Source organism: Ictidomys tridecemlineatus, chromosome 15, assembly GCF_052094955.1.
Source record: "Ictidomys tridecemlineatus isolate mIctTri1 chromosome 15, mIctTri1.hap1, whole genome shotgun sequence".
Classification (NCBI taxonomy): domain Eukaryota; kingdom Metazoa; phylum Chordata; class Mammalia; order Rodentia; family Sciuridae; genus Ictidomys; species Ictidomys tridecemlineatus.
In genome coordinates, this window is record NC_135491.1 from 59405188 (window position 1) to 59424943 (window position 19756).

At 53.7% G+C, this 19756-nt stretch overlaps 2 protein-coding genes and 2 long non-coding RNA genes across 15 annotated transcripts in view; 2 read left to right on the forward strand and 2 right to left on the reverse strand.

Moving 5' to 3' along the window:
- Positions 1–7579, reverse strand: part of Ca5a (carbonic anhydrase 5A) — a 24634-nt gene extending 17055 nt beyond the window's left edge. The window contains exons 1-2 of the mRNA XM_040280177.2: positions 7423–7579; positions 1825–2004 (exon numbers count right to left, since the gene is read on the reverse strand). Of these exons, the coding sequence (XP_040136111.2) occupies positions 1825–2004; positions 7423–7579 (337 nt within the window). The remainder of the gene's footprint in view (positions 1–1824; positions 2005–7422) is intronic.
- Positions 5934–10586, forward strand: LOC144370955 (uncharacterized). 2 transcript variants are annotated; one of them, XR_013431101.1, is made up of 4 exons: positions 5934–6108; positions 7120–7987; positions 8820–8988; positions 10029–10586. It is a non-coding gene; the product is annotated as an uncharacterized LOC144370955 (long non-coding RNA). The 2 variants fall into 2 exon arrangements; XR_013431102.1 differs by having other exon boundaries at positions 7120–7273.
- Positions 10526–13446, reverse strand: LOC144370956 (uncharacterized). Its single transcript, XR_013431103.1, has 2 exons — positions 12493–13446; positions 10526–10994 (listed from the first exon to the last, which is right to left on the reverse strand). It is a non-coding gene; the product is annotated as an uncharacterized LOC144370956 (long non-coding RNA).
- Positions 13097–19756, forward strand: part of Banp (BTG3 associated nuclear protein) — an 85792-nt gene continuing 79132 nt past the window's right edge. For 8 of the 11 annotated variants that reach the window (XM_078032799.1, XM_078032801.1, XM_078032804.1 and 5 more), the window contains exons 1-2: positions 13132–13249; positions 17298–17447. The gene's annotated coding sequence lies outside the window, so the exon portion shown is untranslated. Of the gene's footprint in view, positions 13250–13554; positions 13898–17297; positions 17448–19756 lie in introns of those variants that run through there. The other 3 variants (XM_078032800.1, XM_040280170.2, XM_040280171.2) reach the window with 3 other exon arrangements.

The window sequence follows — 19756 nt, forward strand, 5'->3', positions numbered from 1 at the left end:
AAGCACAGCCCTTGCTGGAGAAGGCCAGAAGGAGCCTCTGCAGCTAAAGCCAGGGAGGGGCGGCCAGGGAGGGGTGGCCAGGCCAGGGAGGGGCCAACAGCTAGGGCGTGTTTAAGTTGGAACAGAAGATTCTCACTGTGACAATGTTTCCAAAGTTGGAACTCACTGGCAAAGACAGCGCCAGCCAATGGCAAGGGTGTTTATTTAAAGACTGGAAATCCCTGTTCTGTGGCTTTCTGTAGTAAGCACACTGCGGCCCAGTGTCAGGACTGGGTCTGGAGGCTCACCCGGCTCCTCCACTGTGAGCCTGGTCCAGGAGACCGTGCTAGGCAGAGAGGACAACAGGTGGAAGGAGAGCAGGTCGCAGAGACAGATGGACGTTCCATGGGGCTGGACGTGGGGTCTGTGCAGAGGACACTCAGGAGGTAGGGCTGAGGGGCAAGAAGGAGCCTGCGGTGGCCAAGCAACGGGAGCCTCAGGCGCTGGATGTTGACTCTGCACAAAGTGGACAGGTCACGCGTAAGGACCACCCATGTCTGCCCTGGGCTGTGGAGCCAGTCTCCGGGGACGGCAGCAACAGCCCCCACTTTGGAGCCAGGTCCCCCAGTGACGCATGCTCTGTTCCAAGCCTGAGTGTCGAGTAGCTGAGCTCTTGAGTACCCTTGGTACTGTGCCGGTGGAGAACATTGTCCCCAGGCCTGCTGGTAGAGAGCCGTGGCCTCCACTGTGAGTGCTTTGGGGACTGAGAAAGGAGTGCTCAAGGTCCCTAGTGGCTGGCGGGAGGAAACCACGCAGCGTGGACTTGGTCTCCCATCGGGGCAGCAGTTGGCCACAGTGGGTCAGCACTTAGCAGGGGTCCTGGACGCTTGCTGGGGCCCATTTTACACAGACAGGAGCAGCTACACAGTGGCTGCGGCCTAACAGCACTAACAGCAGGGGCGCTCTGGTCACGGGAGGTCACGGGAGGTCCCAGGGACCTCCTTCTTACTCTGTTCACTCCTGCGGTCCTGAGGGGAGTCACCTGCCTCCGCTCTTGGCCACAGCTTGCTCCAGGGCTGGGTCGTCCCCCGGCTAGCCAGGGTCACTGTGATCGGCTCAGCCCAGGCCGGTGGCGGAGGCTGGGAGGGGTCTTTGCTGCTTTGCTCTGCGGGAGGTTGAACTTTCACCTTTGCCACCCTCAGGAAAGTCATGGCCCAGCCCAAGGCAGCCGGAGTCCACCAGGGAGAGCAGGGCCCAGAGAGGGCGCTGAGATGCAGGCTGCGTGGCTACACACCCTGGGCTTGGTCCTGTCCTGGGGACGCAACGAATTTCCCTCTTTGCTTAAGCCAGTTGGAGTCGTGTGTCTGCCACTTGCAATAGGAAAGAGCCGTCATTAATGTGGGACTTCCTCATGCACAGAGCAAAAAGGAGCCCAGAGGCTGCTGGGGTTTCAGGGTGCTGTGGGCGGAGCCATCTGGCCTTGGCTGGCGGCTGGGGGTCTCAGCTTCCCAGCTCTGCGCTCAGCGGCTTCACCTGAGAAATGGCACCCGCAGTGTGCCACCAGGCCGTCTGGCTCTGACCTGTGCCCAGCCTGGAGGGAGCTGCTCCACCTCAGCAAGGCTGTGCCCCTGGAACCTGCGTTTGGGCAGGTGAAGGGGCCTCTCCTCCTCAAGAGAGATCATCTCCCTGTCCCCGGCCCCTTCCCTCAGTCTTCCTGGGCCTCCCGTTCCCTGCCGACACAGTGTCAGGAAGGTAGGGTACTGCTCTCGTCCCCCCTTCCTAAGCTTGTGACCCCACTCATGGTGCAACAGAAGAGGAGACAGACCCCCAGCCAGACAGACTCACCTGACTGCTCAGCAGCATCGTCAAACTCCACCTGGAAGAAGTAGCCCGTGTTCCAGATGCAGCGACAGGACGCGGGGTCATAGGACACTCTGAGCGGCTGCAGATGGGGGTCGTAGACACTGTCCCTCCGCTGGATGTTGATGGGAGATTGCCTGGTGCCCCCTGACTTGGAGACCTGGCCTAGGGACACAGGGAGAGAGACCCTGACTGAGCCACTGGATGGAGATGGCGGACACAGCCCAGGGCCTGCGCAGGGGAAAGCCGGCCCAGCAGGGAGCCTGGAAGTCCCCAGGCCACCCTGCTGCTAAGCCTATGTGCCTTCCCAGGGCCCTTCACTCAGGCGCTCTGGACCCGGAGACTTGGAACCTCCTTCCCGCCCAGAGTGGAGACTGCCTGCATGTGCTCAGAGGGCCTCCACCTGTGTGCACTGTCCAGAGTGTGGCCACAGGGAGCCCAGCAGGGGCCTGGGGAGGGCAGGCCACACAGTGCATCGGGCCCTGTCCTGTGGGAAGGGTCACAGGAGGTACGCCACCCACAGGAGTAGCCTCAGGAGCTCAGCAGAGTTGCCCCTCACTCCAGGTCCACCTCCAAGTGTCTTGAGCTTGATTTTAAAGGAAGATCCAGGATCAGGAATATTTCAGAGGGGCTGGGGGTGTAGCTCGGTGGCAGAGCGCTTGCCTCGTCCGCGTGAGGCACTCCGTTCCATTCCCAGCACCACATGTAAGCAAGCCAATAAAATAAAGGTCCATCAACAACTAAAAAAATAAAAAGAATATTTCAGAAAACACAGAAAGGTTTGTAGGAGAAAAATAAGCTGCTCAGGGCTGCTCCCCCAGTGGAAGGGCCCAGGCTGCTTTCTGGGAAATGCCCTCATAGCGAGGTTTTTTTTAAGTTGTAGGTGGACAGAATACCTTTATTTACTTATTTATTTTTATGGGGTGCTGAGGATCCAACCCCGTGCCTCACACATGCTGGGCAAGTGCTCACCACTGAGCCACAGCCGCAGCGCCCCCCCCGCCCCCCCCCCGTTTTAAAAAAAATGAACAAAATGAATGAGAATCCTACTCTGCATGTCATCTGGTAAGCACCAAGAGCTCATCTGATGGTGAGATATCAACGGTGCGATTTGGGTTTTTGTTGTTTTTTATTTTCAGAGCTGGGGATGAACCCAGGGCAAGCGCTAAACACAGAGCCACCCCAGCCCAGGGATTACTTTTTAGTGGTGCACTCGCACTACACACTGCTTAGGCCCTTGCTAAGCGCCGAGGCTGGCCTTGAACTTGGGATCCTCCTGTCTCTGCCTTCTGAGCTGCTGCCATACCTGGCTATGCCATGATTTTTAAACCGGATTCTTTAGTGATGATATTTAGAATTTCCCCAACTTTTCATAAATTTAAACAGCTGTAATGAAGTTTGTCTTAGTTCTCTGTACACTCATCTGGATTATTTTCTTTCCTATAAACTCCTACCCACAGAGTTGAGGGTCAAAGGGCATCTTCAGAAAAATTCTAGAAAACTAAGAATTAAGAATTATAGTCCTACTGGGACCATGTCTCCCACCCGGAGAGTCTAATGGCTAGCGCTGTGTTTTGTTCTTTTTTGATGAACTGTTTTTAGGAGGTGCTGTTTAACAAGTAAGCATCAGAGGCCAGTAGAACACATCACACTTTTCTAAATTAGACGTAAAGATTGTAGAAACAGAGAGTATTTATTCTGAGATTGTATCTTTTCTACTTTGGTGTTGAAAGTCCCTCTTGGGGGCTGGGAATGTAGCTCCGGTGGTGGACTGCTTGCTCTGCCTGCACAAGGCCCTGGACTCAGTCCCCAGCACCACAAAAATAAATGAGTAAATAAAACAGAAAAGTCCTTCTCGTGGGAAATGGCGGTGGTGACGGTCGGTGGGTTTTCTGCTTTATGTTCCAGTCTTCCTTCCCGGTTTCCCACCCCAGGTGACGTGCATGGCAACCATGGTGTCTCTAACCAGAGCGTGAGCAGGCCCTCTGCCCCTCATATGCCCGTGCTTACATGGCCTCTGACGCTCTAGTGCTGGGTGGAAAGCCCTGACGTGGTTGGCCACCTGCCCTTTACAGACCAGGGGTCTAGCCCCGACTGAGACCCAGGCTTCTCGCGTCCCTGATGAATGGCTGCCTTGGCTCGCCAGCTCTTGGTGGCTGGCAGTGGAAGCCACCCACCCTGTCCCCACTCTCCCAAGACCTGAAGTTCCACCATGAGAACCCTGTGCCTGTTTCCCTCCGGAGGGGCCCTATTTCAAGGAAATTCTGTAAATGAAGAGGTGTGATCAGTGACCCTCACCCTCGCGGGGAGGCAGCTGGGAGAGGTGGGGACGGTGGGACGTGCAGAGTGCACCCAGTGGGCAGTGGCTCTCAGCCTGGGCAGTGAGAGTCCTTCTACAGTCCTTTGGCTCTTCCAAGAGAAGATAAAAATGCAGAATTCATGCAAAGCCTCCAGTGTCCAAGTGCCGTTTTAAATGCTTTAAACGTGCAAGACAGAGACACTGGGCCCCGGGCCGGCTCTGCCTGCCCCCCGGTCAGCACTCCCCAGATGCCATGTTCTGGGGTGTGGGGACCAGGATTACAGTGTGTTGGGGTGCACCTCTGCAACAGGCCTACCGAGGTCGGCTAGGACAGCGTGCACTGGGACGCCCTGCATCAGGTATGGACACACACTTGCCCCTGCTCTTGCCTCACGCCCCGCAGAGATGCTGCAGGCCACAGAAAGCGGCCAAGGCTGTGGCCAGGCCTGTGGTTGGCAGATACATCCACAGGGGCTCCTGTGGCAGATGATGGGACTGTGTAGCAGCCACAGGGACCCTGTCGGTAGCCTCCCTTCTGGCTTCCATTCTGATACAGAGCAACAAGACCAGCAGTCCTGGTCTTCCATGTCCCCACTCTCCAAAGAGCCGTCAGCGCAGCCCACGTCCTGACCACACCTGCTGGGGGGCGAGACTCAGCGCAGCCCACCCGCCAGCCTCTGCTGCGTCCCAGCGACTTCGGCAGGCAGCGGGCAGTCAGCAGGCCAGGCAGCCCCGTCCAGACCAGCCAAACACGCACAGGAGGCCCTCAGGCGTGGGGAGCCCAGAACTCCTGACGCGAAGACAGATGCCGTCTGCACACACAGGCCACCAACAGGAGATGGCTGTGCTGGCCCAGAGCCTGCTGCCCGGGAGAGGCACGGCACCCTCCACGCCTGCCGGGGCGGCCACACGGGAACACCCGACGGGCTTCAAGCACTGACCCAGGCCTGTGTCGCCAGGGCCAGCACTGCAGCAGGCCAGCCTCAGGGCCCGCAGCAGGCCCCAGACAGGAAGGGATGGAATAAACCTCTGTCACCTAACGCCCACACAGAGCGCCTCCCACAGGGCGGCACGGCCGGCCGAAGCCAAGGCCCCTGTCCAGGGGCCCGGTGTTTGCTCCTGTTCCCTCAGCACCTCATGTCCAGGTGGACTCCGGTTAGCACGCTTCATTCCCGTCTCCCGGGCCTTCCTGGAAGGAGCACTTGCCCACCCCACTGCCACTGGGCTGGGTCAGTGGGTGACCTGCTGGGACACACGAGATGTTAGCAGGCCTGACCCAGTGTGTGTGCAGGGTGGGACTTGCTGCTGACCACTGTCCCCGCCTCCAGAAGACGGGCTCAGGCGGCTGCTGGCCAGGAGCAGGGACCCGTCAAGCACACTGGACACGGAGGGCACCCGGCCAGCCAGCAGACCTGGGAGTCCAGCCCAGAAGGCACAGCCCAAACAGTGCTCATACGGTGCCTGGCGAGGCCTGCGCGGGGCGGGGCAGGGGCTGAACCCTGCCCTCCCAGGGACCAGACCTTTGACAGGTCGCGTTGGCCAGTCACACCACGCAGACTCTCCACCGTGGCAGGCTACAGCACAGCGTCACTGGTCCCAGACAGGACTGGCACATGGCTAAGAGGTGGCCCCGCACACACGCCACACAAGACGACCCTAACGCCATTTCTCCGCATTCTGAATTTCCTCTCAAGGCCACATCGACAGTGCTTTTTAATCACTTTTAGTCACAAACCACACCCACCCCATGAAATGTTCTGCGTGATACCAAAAAATAAAAACTCCAACCTGGAGGACCGTGTTCTTTGGCCGTCCAGCCCTTGGCTGCTCTCCCAGGGCAGAGCCTGTGGCTTCACCAGGAGCAGTGTGGGGACACAGCAGAACTGACAGAGTGCCGCTCTCTCCAGCACCAGTGTGCAAAGCCGGGTTACAATGGCGGCGACGCCCGACAGCTGCATGCCCTCCAGCAGGTAGTCGCTTGGCCAAGCACTGCCCCATGCCTTCCCAGGAAGCGCCTCACTTCGTTCTTCCAACAACGTTGTGCGGTGAAAGCTGTTATGAACTACCTTTTACAGGTGACAAACCTCAGGCTCAGAGAGGTTAGGATGCTTGCCCAGGGGCACACAGCTACAAGGTGATAGGGCCAGCATTCTGATCTGGTGTTCTGGTGCTATTGAGGGGTATGCTAAGAAGAGAAGGGAGGATAGGTTTGAAGGTGTCTACACTTCAGGCAAGTGTATTTTGAACAGCCTCCAGCACCTGCAATCACACTTCTGTGGGTGAGGAGCAGTGTCCCAGGCTGGCCCAAAGCTGTTCGTGGAAGTCACCTCTGGGAATCAGTGTTGAGAGGCCCCGGGAGATCCACATTCTGCATTAGTGTCTTCCCTTCCCTGGTGAGACCTTAGAGGCAGGTCTGGGGCGGGGCCCAGGTGATGCTACTACTCTAGGGACCCCATGTGGAATGTCCCTGTTGCTGAAGGGACAGGGGGGTAATGAGGTTTTTGCTCCAGACCCTTCTGTGTGGGGTGCAGACGCGGCTCTCCTCTCCATGCTGACTCCTGGGAGCCCCTGAGAGCAGCTACTGACCAGAGTCCTCCTGCAGTTGGACCAGGAGTGCCCAGGGATGGCGTGCCCCCTCAGGCCAAGTGCCCCCACCGCAGGCCAAAGCTGCCTCCCAGCAGGGCCAGTGCAGAGCCCAGGGGCCCCTGTGGTTTCCAGATGGGGTCCAACATCAGGTTGGTGTCCCTCCAGGGCACCATCAGTTGGTGTCCCTCCTCTGGAGAGGCTGGAATGTCCACCCGGAGTCTGGTGTGCACCAGGTTTTCACACGCTCGTCGTGCCCCTGTGCCTGGGACACAGCATCTAGGCATGCCTGTTTTACGGGCGCGGACACTGGGGCTCAGGGCTGTGGGTCAGCCCCCCGAAGTGTCACTGGTGCCATCTCTAGTGGGTCTGCCCAGGAGCCCCGCCTTCTCTTGCAGGAGCAAGTGAGATGCTGGAGTTAGAACAGAACCTACAGCCATGGACGCAGCATCTAAGTAAGACCAGAAAGAGGAAGGGCCCATCCAAGGTCGAGAGCACTGAGGACCCCTTGTTCCCAGCAGCACATCCTCCTGCTGACCCAGGAAATGGAGGGTAAATGACCTACTCAGGGTCATCAAATGCAAAAGAGACAGCAGAAATCTCAATCCAAGCTGGCTTGCTTGGGACGCTCTCACTTTGTAAACTTTCCTGCGACTCTACAGACTTCCAGCAGCACCTGGGGCGCCTGCAGAGCTACTCACCTGCCTCATTCTGACTTCTCTGGGTGCAGGAACGCTGGGAGCACCAGCGTGCTGGCCTTGCTGCATGACCTTGGGAAGTTCCCCACATCTGCTTGACCAAGGAGGCCACAGCTGAGGGCTTGCAGGGGTCCCTCCCCAGCACCTTGACCCTGAACATCTCTGGCTGTCCCCAAGGAGGCGACTTCCCCTGTCTGACCACGCTCTGGTCAGGACAGTGAGTGGGGCATACCGCCTCTGTGAGGAGCTCACCCAAACCCCTGAGATGGTTAAATTTCAATCCGTGCCTGTCCCAGATTGTCGTGTGAGATGGTGTGTGGTTTGGCTGGGAGTGCTTGCATGGGGACAAGTGGCCTTCGCTGGGGACACACAACTCAGGTCACTGTGCTCTGGTCTGGTAAACAGCTTGGTGAGGGCACCAGGGAGTTAGAAAACGTGATGGGGAGCTGCTGTGAGCACAGGCGAGGCCAGGAGAGCGGGTGGACGGGCAAAGTCCCGGTTCCCTGTGGTATTGACCTTGGTTTGGAGCCACAGGACACTCAGCAGCAGGCACAGGGAGACGCAGCAGGTGAGCAGGTGGCCTGTCTGCTCGGGGCTGCTGGGGGAGCTGCGAGGCCCCTTTCCGCTAAACAGACACGACTCGATGCCAGTCACCTCCCTGGAGCAAGAGCCCGCGGGTAGCGCCTCTTGTCTCAGCGTAGACACCAACCGTGCTGCTCTCAGGCATGAAAGGGTCTGCATGTGGACGGCAGGTTGTTTGGTCACCCTGGCCACAGGGCCTGTGACGTTTGACGGTGCCAGGCCACAGGAAGACCACCTGGCGTGCCAGCGTCTGCTCCCTCGGCAGCTCTGTCCCCAGAGCTGCTGTGATTGCTGCTGCTGGTGTCAGCCTGTGGTCTTGGGGAGGGCGGGGATCCCGGAACCCTAGAGCAACCCAGGATGAGCCAAGGAAGGGCTGTCATTGGGCCCTGTGCTTCCAACAGCCCTTCTCACAGCGTGAGCTGTCCTCATACGGCAGAGCCACCTCTGGGCCACCTCTTCTTCCACAGGGGCCTTTGCAAGGGCTTGACTCCTTCACTAACGTCAGCGCCAGTGTCCTGTGATGGCCCCTGCACTGCTGCAGGAGGCCCTCTGCAAGCCCTCCTGGGGCTGCAGGCTCAGTGCTTTGTCGAGGCCCAGTTGGCCCAAGCCAGCAGCTGGGCTCTCGCTGTGCTGAGCTGTCAGCTGCCCTCTGCAGCCTGTCCCTGGCCACCCCACCATCCGCAGTCTCCCTCTTTGAGGCCGACGGCATCCATGCAGTCCTTGTGGGTCTGGGTCTTCCTTCCTGCCCCGTGGTCTTCCTGGCAGGTCTCTGCTTTGCTTGGAAAATATCTGTCATCTTGTCCCTCCCCTCCTGGCAGGTGCCTCTTACACACCACCTCAGGTGCTGTGGCCGTGCCGACAGAAATCTCTGTCCTGGAAAAGGACGAACAGTGCACATTCAGACCCCAGAAGTGGAGCCCGAAGTCTGCCTTGCCCAGGGTAGACTGCTGTAGTGACCACACAGTGCGGCCCTCTTGTTTCATGCAGGTAGATCTACACCCATAGCCACTTAATAATTTATCCTAATAATCTTTGTATCAGTGCGTAGTTCTTTAAAAATGATAGAATATTCCACTGAAAGATGTACTGAAATTTATTCAATGACTAACTCAACAGATGAGAATGTTATTTTGTTTTTGGACTGTACACAACACCGTCCTGAATATCTCTGAATGAGATTCCTAGCTGGGACACTTATGGGTCAGAGGACAAATATGCTTCAACTGTGATTTTCGAGCTGAGTTACCTTCCGGGAGACTGTCTCTCACCCACTCCCTTTGCATTTCAACCAAGAGCTTTCCTGTTTACCCAGCCGGACACCTTTAAATTCCTGTGACACCTTGCACACAAAGTGTCATTCAGTGGGCTTCGCAGGTCCATAATTTTCTGCTAGAGTTGAAAATTCTCACGTGGAGTTGAAATGGTTAATTTTATGTGTCAACCTGACTGAGTCGTAGTGCCTAGAACGTTGACCAAATATTATTCTGGATGTTTTTATGAAGGTGTTCTCTATATAGTACAATTAACACTTAAATCTTAGTGGATTTCCATAAAGCAACTTACCCTCCATTATCTGGGTGGGTCTCATCCAATGGGTTGAAGGCCTGAAGAGAAGGAAGACGGATTGCCCTGAACAAGAAGGACTGTGGCCAGCAGCCTGACTTGCACTTGAACCCCTTCCTGAGTCTCTAGCTGCCTGTCCTCCCTGTCCAACTTGGACTTGTCGAGCCTGCACAACTCTGTTAGCACTCTCCACACCCACGCTGTTCTGCTGTCTGCAGACCCTGACGCTGCAGGGCTAACGGAAACTACAGGGCATTTTGCGATGGAGAAGGGGAGGTCCCGAGGTCTTTCCTTTCTGCTGGTGCGAGGCTTTCTTCATCCTCAGCCCAAGAGCTTAGCTTCTCTAGGTTTGTGTTTTCTGAAATGGAGTTTGTGGGCCCAGATAATGTTTCAAAGTGCAGGGAGAAAAAACGGAACTTCTATTTTTATTTTGTCTGATCTTTTGAAATGTTCTGTTTTCCAAGTGTTTCACAGAGCACAGAGACGGAGCACAATCCACCTCGTACCTCACTCTCGAGATGACTCATCCATCAGTCCTCCTTGATCGACGCACAGGCTGGAGGGCTTTCTAGGAAACAACTGAGTGGCCAGGGAAGTTTCGAGCCCACCCTTCGACAGCAGCCCTAAATTTCCCTGCATCCCTCTTGTCAAGGGGCGGTTCATTCTTTTTTTTTTTTTAAATTTTTTTTTATATTTTATTTTTAGATGGATACAATCTCTTTTTTTAAATTCATTTTTTAGTTTTGGGTGGACACAATATCTTTATTTTATTTTTATGTGGTGCTGAGGATCGAACCCAGTGCCTCATGCATCCATCCACATCTGGAGCACCTTTTGCTTTTTACTTGGGGTCTAAGTTGCTTAAAGCCTCACTAAGTTGCTGAGGCTGGCTTTGAACTTGCCATCCTCCTGCCTCAGCCCCCTGAGCCGTTGGGATGAATGACGTTGGGTGCACCACTGCTCCCAGAGAAGTGTTTATTTTTATGTGACAGAAATGGAAATCCATTTCTATATGCAACCGAATGCTCCCCTGACAATCCCAAAGTGCAGAGGGCAGTTACATCCTAGTTAAGAACAAATAGGATAGACCCGCATTGGATTAAAATTTTCCAGACACATGGACATTTCCTGGTGGGTTTGCCGGCTCATTTCCTCTCCCCTGGATTTTTTCCTAGCATGATTTTAGGTGCACACCTCTGTTGACTTTGCAGACCACACACCTGTTCCCTCTGCCATCCATGCCCCAGGGATGCTTTGTAGCAGCAATGCTGAAGGACGTAGGGCGCTTCAAGCTGTCACTTGCCTGGCCGAGGTGCTGGCTCAACTGCAGTCTGTCCCATGACTGAAGGGCGGCAGGGAAGCAACCCAGAGTGAAGAGCTTCCTGTGCTGCTGTAAGCACTCAGCCTCTCCTGGAAGGTGTGTCAACGGACTGTTGGAGGAAAGGACCACCAAATGGACACATCAGTGTGGATACTGCTGTTCCTGTGCATTCAGGCATGCGCTCAAAGGCTACTGATGCCGGCGATAGTTAGGCCCTGTCCTCTGCTAACTTCCTCTGAGTTTCCCCCGTCCACATGGCTTAGCGGTGGGCTGACCCCATTCTCTGACATATTTCAGGCTCAGCCAATCAGGACAGCATTGCCAGGTGACCTGAGCAATGGGAGTTTTGCAGAAATTAAGGAGAAACAGACATTTTCTCTCCAAGGAGATTTATTAAGGTAGCCAAGTATGTGTGTCATTGCTGGGGACCCTTCTCAAGACTCTGCCCAGCAAGGGGAAAACACAGAGTTCAGAGATGGGAGGGATGGAGAGCAGACTGAGATACTTTTATCTGTATCTCTCTCCCCTCACCTGGTGCAAGGGGTTTGGTTGAACCTCCAGGACATCAGCACTAGCATCTTCAGGTGAGGCTTGGGGCAGGGAACCTAGGGAGCCTCATGAGTCATCCCTGCTGAGAGCCGCTCCAGGTGATAGTTGATAACAGGATAACTGACCAGGAAGCCAGCATTTGTTTACCAAGAACAATGAAGCATAATTTTAGAAAGAGAAGGCAATCAGACTGTTCACACCATGTGGGAGCCTGTTCACACCTGGGACCTGAGGCCAGTCAAAAGTGGTAACTGTGAACACTTTCTTAGCAGGACTGTTATTATTAGTTTTTCCCATGGACACAAAGTTTTACAAAAACACTTGGGGGGGGGGGTGTAACTGTGCTTTGTGCCTGCAGTCTGCACCTCCCAACAATTTGAAGTAACACCCAATCCCCCTCACCCTGAGGGTGAAAAGCCAGCAGCAGCTCCAGGTGAGCAGTGACTGAGATGGCGGCTATGGCATGCCCACACAGTCCAGGGGGCTGGGGTCAGCAGGACCAGTCAAGCAGGCTGCAGGCCCAGGAACCCGCCCAAGGCCTGAGGAACTGAGCCCTGCTTCTGCATGAGTTAGTCCAACTTATATTCAAAATGGATGCTGAGCAACAGGATTCTAGTTCACCGGATTCTAGACCCAGCCTTTCCCCTTTCAGCAGGAGATCTTGCTTAGCAATTTCTCTCCTTTCTTTGACCTCCTCCTGGCCTCTGGAGAGGACTGGTCCCTTTTAAACACCACTGTCTGTCCAGCACCCACGGTCCCTTCCTTGGAAGGTCTTTAAGGTGCTTTTGCTGTTAAATGCCCAGGACCAGCCTGTGTCTGAGCCTCAGTATTATTCTTGGCCCTTAACCTGAACAGTGGCCAAGGCTCGGTGTTCTTCTGCGAGGCTTATGGTTCGGACAGTGGGGAGATCGCTGGGCCCCAGCATTATCCCAGGGCGTCCTGAACCTGGATGGTCGCAGGGCCTGGGTGCTATTCTGGGTAGGAGGCTTAACCGTGGCGGCTGGATCGGGCCCCAGCTTTGCCCTTTCTGCACCGCGGGCAGAGTCCAGGCGGAGGACCTGTTTTCCGGGCGACAGGGGCTCCGAGGCCTCTCGTCCGTCGCCAGCACGCGGGGCGGGGACGCGAGGAGAGCGAGGGCGCGACCCCGGCAAGCGCGACTCGGTCACCGCGGGTTCACATTGCACGGCACACTCGCCCGCCACACAGGAGGTGGGCGAGCACCAAACTCAGGCGGACCCCGAGGCGCACAGCGCAGCCCAGCGCGCGTTACTACAAGTCCCAGCAGCCCCAGGTGCGGGCGCGGGACACGGTGGCCGGACTCCGGGGGGACTACAAGTCCCAGCATGCACGGCGCGTACGCGGGGACTACGAGTCCCGGGTCGCTTCGCGCGAGCGGCGCAGGGCATCCTGGGATGTGTAGTCGTCGGGGGAGCCAAAGCCTATTCCCTTGGTCCTGGAGAGGATGCACATTTCTCATACTGCCTGCTGAAGCGATTTCTCCCGCACTGGCGAGCAGCCCGGGCGTAAGACCGCGAAGTCGGCGTTCCAGGGAGCCAACCATGACAGGCGAGAGGGACGCGTGCGCATGCTCATCAAGCACATTCCAGCGCCAGCGCGCGCAGAAGATGCCAGCGCAAGCCCCGCCCCCGAGGTCCCAGACCCGCCCCAACCCCCTGGGAGGCTGCGCGGAGGGTGGGGCGCGGGTCGCGGGGAGGTGCTCGCGGCGCCTGCGCAGAGCGGCGGCTTCTCTCGCGAGGACGGACGCCATTATCGCATCTCCCCGACAAACACCACGAGAATTCCGCAGCCCACACGGTAATTGCAGCTCCCGCAGCCGGTCGCGCCTCCACTCCCCCTTCCCGCGGGGCGAGAGCGAGAGCGAGATCTCCGTCCGCCCCCGCCCCGCCCCGCCGCGCCAACGGCCTCTAACGGCCGCTCTTCGGGGCCGGACGGGGGCCGGGCGGTGTCCGCCGTCGCGCCCGGGAGCGGGGCGCCGAGCTCGCGGGCCCGCGTCCGCCGCGGCCGAGTCCGCGCGTCCCCGCCGCCCACGGGCCGCGCCCCGTCTCCGGGCCGCCCGCCGGGCGCTGGGGCCCGACCGCGCGGCCCGAGGCCTCGCGTGGGGCCGCCTCGCTTCCGGTGCGGCCGTCCGCGGCTCCCGGCGTGCGCGGAGGGCGGCCCGGCGCCCGAGTGCGCCCGCACGGCGGCATTGTTCTGCGGCCGCAGCGCTCCGCTTCCTGGGCGGCTGTGTCGCTGCTGTTCCTAGCGGCCGCCTCTTCTCCCTGCATTTTCTGCTCCCGTTGGCTCCTTACACAGTGGCTCCTCCGTGCGGCCTCCCCGGCCCGCTACCTCTGTCCGCTTCAGTCACTCCTCAGCCCTGCCCGGGTGCCGTCCCCTAGTGTCCCTTATCTGCACCTGGCTTGCTTTGACCGTGCCTTGCATCGCTTCCGTGGGAGCCTCTTGCAGGTATTCTTCCTCCCCTTGGAGAGGGAGCCTCTTCCCTCCCTGGGCGTCCTTAGGATCTTGGCTTAGGCTTTATGACAATTCATAGAGTGCACAAGTGCGTGGAGTCCCACTCGAGTGCTCTTTGACCCTGCTGCCGTCCTTAAGCTCTGGCACTTCTCTGGAGTCACTTGACAGCTTTCCCCTAACGTTTGGCTCTTTCCTCTTTGAAGAATTCCTGTTAGTGGGTGATAAGCATTACATTCACCTCTTGAACCTTGTCTTTACCTTTCATTTCTAGGGAGGACTTCGATTTGTTTTATAATCCTGTTTAAAAAATTTTCCCCACTACTGGGGGTTGAACCCAGGGGCGCTTTACCGGTGAGCTACATCCCAGCCCTTTTAGTTTGTCTTGAGACAGGGTCTTGTTAAGTTGCTTAGGACCCTGCAGAGTTGCCCAGGCTGGCCTGGCACTTGTGATTCTTCTGCCTCAGCCTCCCAAGTCACTAGGGTTATAGGAGTGTGCCATGGTACTTGGCTTTGTTTTAAATATTTTTTTCTTCAAACTTAATTTCTAAAAATGTTTGTGTCCTGTTCTTTATTATAATAGACAACTGTTTTATGAATGTGTTATTTCCTAGACGCTGAGAAGTGAGGATTCTTTTAGGTTCTCTTGTGTTTAAATTTCTTGTTTAATGGCACTTTTTTTTTTTTTTTGGTAAATGTTGGCTTCTTGCCTTACATGGTAGGTCCTCCTCCAATATTTGCATTATTATTGTCTAAGGCAAGAGGAAACTGGCACAGAACCCTGGGTCTGTATGGGGCTGGTTTTGAAAATGGGTGGGTTTCCTCTGGGAGCTTGGTACAGTGGGACCTGGAATTCCAGATTTACACATTTTCTTTGGGCTGTGCATCTTCTCTCTAGAAGTCCTCTTTGCTTGGGGTCTACTCCACCTGTCTTTGTGGGGGCCTGAGCAGAGGCTGACTTTAGGAGGCAGGCCTGGCCCCCTCTGCCAAGGTCTTCAGCCTGCCCATGGGCTTCTGTGGGGCCTAGAGCCCCACTCCCTGTGTTGCCTGGGTTGGATCCTCTGTCAGAAATTAGTGAAGCCTTTTGCTTGCCTCCACATTCTCTTTCTTGTGGGTTTATTATCTCTATTAATAAAAAAATCATTGTAAAAGAATAAGTTGGTCAGTCACTTTGAGCAGGAATTCAAAACTTTTCTTCACCCCACTCTCCTACCTCCTTGAAGTCTTGGTGAAAGGTCCACCAGCAGAAGGGAGAGGTGTCAGGTCCATACTTCCTGTAGCTCTCTCAAATTGTGAGAAGGGTTCTGGCTCTGCAGACTTGGAAGGGGCTTCAGGCTCAGCTGGGGAAGGTCAGTCAGACGTGTGCACTGCGATTTCAGACTCTTGGCTTCTCCCAGGACCAGGTACACTGGGCCGAGCTGGGCTAGGGGCTCAGTACTCCGCAGTTTGAGGCACACCTGCAGTCAATGATGGCTACATACACTTGGAGCATAGCCTCGGTGCAGTCCAGTGAGTCTCCCACGTGCCAGTTGTGCGAGATGATTTTAGCTCTGTCTGCCAGAGGCTTGCTAGCAGAATGGTCCACAGCATAGATCAGCATTGCATTGTTTGAGTTTATGAAATCACTAGATCTATGGAATCAGAATTTAAACTTGGTAAAATTTAAATTTCAAGTAATTTTTAGTCATTACAGAAAAATCACAAAACTACTTTGGTCTATTTCCCTACTCTCTTCCCTTGCTCCCCTAATGTTGACATCTTACATAATGAAATAGCCATATAGAAACCAGAAACAATGTCTTATTGGGGCTATTAACTAAGTTAAAGACCTTATTCAATTCAGTTTTCTACTTTTTTTTTTTTTTTGATACTGGAGATTAAACCTAGAGGCTCTTATCCCCTGAGCCACATCCCCATCCCTTTTTGTTGTATATTTTTTAGAGAGGGTTGCTGAGTTGCTTAGGGCCTGGCTAAATTGCTGAGGCTGCCTTTGAACTCTGAATCCTCCTGCTTCAGCCTCACAAATTGCTGGAATTACAGGCGTGCACCACCATGCCCTTTTTTGTTTTAGTATCTAATACAGGTCGCTACTTATGCATTTAATTGTCATGCCTTTTCCAACCTGTGGTTATTTACCTAATCCCAAAGTATTATCATAGTAGTACTACCATGGTATTTATAAATAAAATAGTAACTATACAGTGGAAAAACTCAGCAGGTGCCACCTGAAGCATACAATCAACTACCAATGTTAACATTACTGGTAATGAGACTTTGATGTCAACCCCCTATGATGTAGGCCGAGGACACATCACTTCTGGTGCTGGTGCCAGATGTGCAGTCTTGTTATAACGAAATGTTGAGGGATATTGATAAAACTGACCAGTGTTCCTCACAAGTGTCCTGGTCCTGAAGGTCAGAAACTCAGAATTTTTGCCAAGAAGAGGACCAGGTGATGCAAATGCACATTAACGCTCAAGAAAGACCTCCGTGCCAGGAAATAAAGGCCCAAAACCTTGTTTTGTGAATTGGTGAATAGGTGCTCAGGAGACAGTCTAGATGAGTTTGCAATGATGGTTTTATTGATGGCATTCGGTATGGCTTATTTGTCTTTTTTCCTCATAGTTGTCATCTGTACTATGTAAATCACCCAACCTTAGTTGCATAAGTAAATTAATTACATGACACGGAAGTCTTTGACTTTTATTTTATTATTTTTTTTTAATTGGTTGTTCACAACATTACAAAGCTCTTGACATATCATATTTCATACATTAGATTGAAGTGGGTTATGAACTCCCAATTAGTCTTTTACTTTTAAACATTCATGTAACTTACAGTACCCCTTCAGCTGCTGAAATCCTGAAAAACATTTTCTCTGGAAGAAAATATTCTCGGGGAGAATATATACTGAGGGTCTCTACAAGAATGTCCAGATAAAAGCTTTAAAAGGTCCTCATATGCATGGTAAATAAAGATTTTTATTGTTTTGCATTGTGTGTATGATAGTCATAAAAAAAGACACCAGGAACTGTTCAGTAGAAGTGCTATGAACCGTTCAGTAGAAGTGCTATGAACCGTTCTGAAGTGTCCCTTCTGGGGAGGAGTTTTAGGGAATTCAAGAAGCAAATACTAGGAATCACTTGGTTTCAATTCTGCTGTTAAGAAGCCACGCTTGCTTGAGCTCATTTTGCCCCTGGCAGGGTAGGCTGTACACCCTGCCAGCCTGCAGGAATCTGCTCCAAAGTGAAGTCCTCCTCTCATCTTTATCCCTCTGGACCTTGGCTTTGACTCCATGGGTCTGTTGCACAAGACTGCTCTGCCCACCCCTCTGCCCTTACTTCTCAGGAGCAGAGATACAGAAACATTGATCCCTTCACTTCAATCCCCGGTACAGAGTGAAGTGCTATCCTGTGTGGATGGAATAAAAGTCAGTGGAGCTTGGAACTGGCCCTGGATCCCAGTGGAGGAGCTAGCATCTCTGCAGCCTGGAGCCTGGAAATATTCTTGAATTAAAATATAACGGAACATTGACATACACAAGCAGGTTGTATGCTTGAAATACTGTAAAGTCATATGAAATTGGTGCCTATTGAATTGACTTCTCTGTATCTCTCCTGTGTGCCTGATCAAGAGCTGTCCAGTTTTATTACATGTGCTGGAACATCGTCCCCCATGGTGGAGTGGACAGTGAGATTTGCTTCTTGTAAGGAGCTTCGTATTTGGGAAAGAGAAGACAGAAAAGGCCAAAGAGGGTGAAAAGACTGGGATAGATTTTAGCTAAACCACTGGGTTGATAGGGGGAATGGAGTGCATGTGAACTCAGGCTACCGTTGCCTTTCCTCAGGTGGTCTGTTGCATAGAAAGTGACTGAGTGGGTGGGAAACCTGTCTGGTGGGGGCTTCTGCGGACTTGGGGCAGGGCCCTGTGCTGACATAACCTTTTAGTAATAAAGATCTCTGTGCCACCAAGAATGCAGCTGTGTCTTCTAGTGATTTTTCCTTTTTTTTTCCTTCCTCAAGATGGAAAGTCATCAAATGAAGCAAAGTTTAGTAGGAAATGGGTTTGGATAAAATGAAGTGAAAACTGTGTGCTGTTGGTATTTCCTTGTTGGTAGGAACTACGTTTCCTTCAAACGTGGCAGAAAGCTAAGTCATCTTAACCTAAAGACCCAGGGGAGGCGTTAGGCCATGGTTCTGCTGCCTTCGTTAAGAGCAGCTCTGCAAGCTTGGGCAGTAGCTGGCTAGGCTAGGGATGGCCTTGGGTGTCCACACAGTCCATCCTTTTGAGCATGGCTCATTGGTGGGAGCCAGGGATGGTCCTGGGGAATGGTGCACCGCTGCTGCCATGCTACCTTTGTACCTGGATGCCTCCTGAAGATCTCAAGTGGCTCACACCTGCATGGTTTCAAACCAAACCTGATAAGCCTGGGGGTCCTATTTCCAGTTAGATGTTTCTGTGGTCATCGGGCACAAGCAGCTTGCACATCGTGGTTACACTGCAGAATGGTGACAGTGAGGGACCGCATACAGGGCAGTGGTTCCATAAGCTGGTGCTGCCTCTGACCTTTGGCTACCTAGGCACACCTGGGAGGTCCACTGGAGAGTGGAATTGCCAAAGATGAAGCTTTCGGTTTGCATCCTTGTCATTAAGCAGTGACCAACTGTAATAGGCCTTTCAGTTTTAAAACAATGTGGATTTTAAAGATTTATAGGATTTAAATAATTTCATTTTTTTTCTGCAAAGCAAGGGTTTAATTTTTTATATTTTATAGTATTTTAAAATTTCACAATTCAGATCTGTACAAAATGCATCCATGTAAGGGAGATACGCTGAAAGGGATGAAAGATGAGCAAAAACGTGGGCTCTGGGGCTGCCTCATGAGCACAGTGGTTGACGGCAAGTCCCGTTTGACTTGCTTCGTGAGCTGTTCAGGAGCAGTTGGCCTGCTTCTTTGCATCACTGGGGCTTCTGTCTATCCACTCTCCATCCAAATCAGGAATTCCTCCCTGTAGCTCACAGGAAGTGAAGGAGGCTCTGGCCCAGCCCTGCAGGAAACAACCCCACTGATCCTCCCAGTGTTGTTCCCAATTGATTTGTTCTTCAGTCTCCATGCAGTTTCAAGACTGGGAAGATGCCATCCATGTCATTAAATGCCTGGGAGCTCTAGAGCGGAAATTGAGTAACTGGAGGACCAGATAAGAAAATGTATTTGGCTTGGTGGTTTCTGTCATGACTCTGAACTCTGCCTTGGAAAGCGGAAGCCAGAATGGACAAGGCTGTACCCCAATAAAACATTTACAGAAGCAGACAGCTGACTGAGCCAGGGACTGTAGTTTGTGGACCCCATGCTTTCTACTAAAACCAGTGGGAGCTGGACAAAGTGTGCCCAGGGTGGGAGTGGACTCTGTGAGAGGCTGAGAGGAGCAACTTGGTGCAGGTGCTCTGCAAAGCCCATTCATTCAGCACGGTCTTCCCCGGACCTCTGCTGTCTCTTGTTACAGATGATTCTGCCAGTGCCTCCCGCACCCCGACTCTCAACTTGCCATCTTGGGTGGTGGGGCAGATCTGGGGGAAGCCACTGAAACATCTAATTTCTCTGGTGAAGGTGCTGAGAGTATAGGTCATAAACAGTTTCTATAGGGAACATCTGCCTCCAACATGTCTGTGGCAGCCCTTCTCAAGTGTGATCAGCATTAAGTAAACCAGCTCCCATGGACAGTGCATCCATCCTTTTTCTATCACTGCCTTTCTTTGGAAAAAAGCCCCAAGGTCTCTTAATAGGCATAGGGCTTATATGTTTGTTTTTAATAATTTCAGGCTTTGAAATCACAGGAAAAATGCAAAAACTTGTGT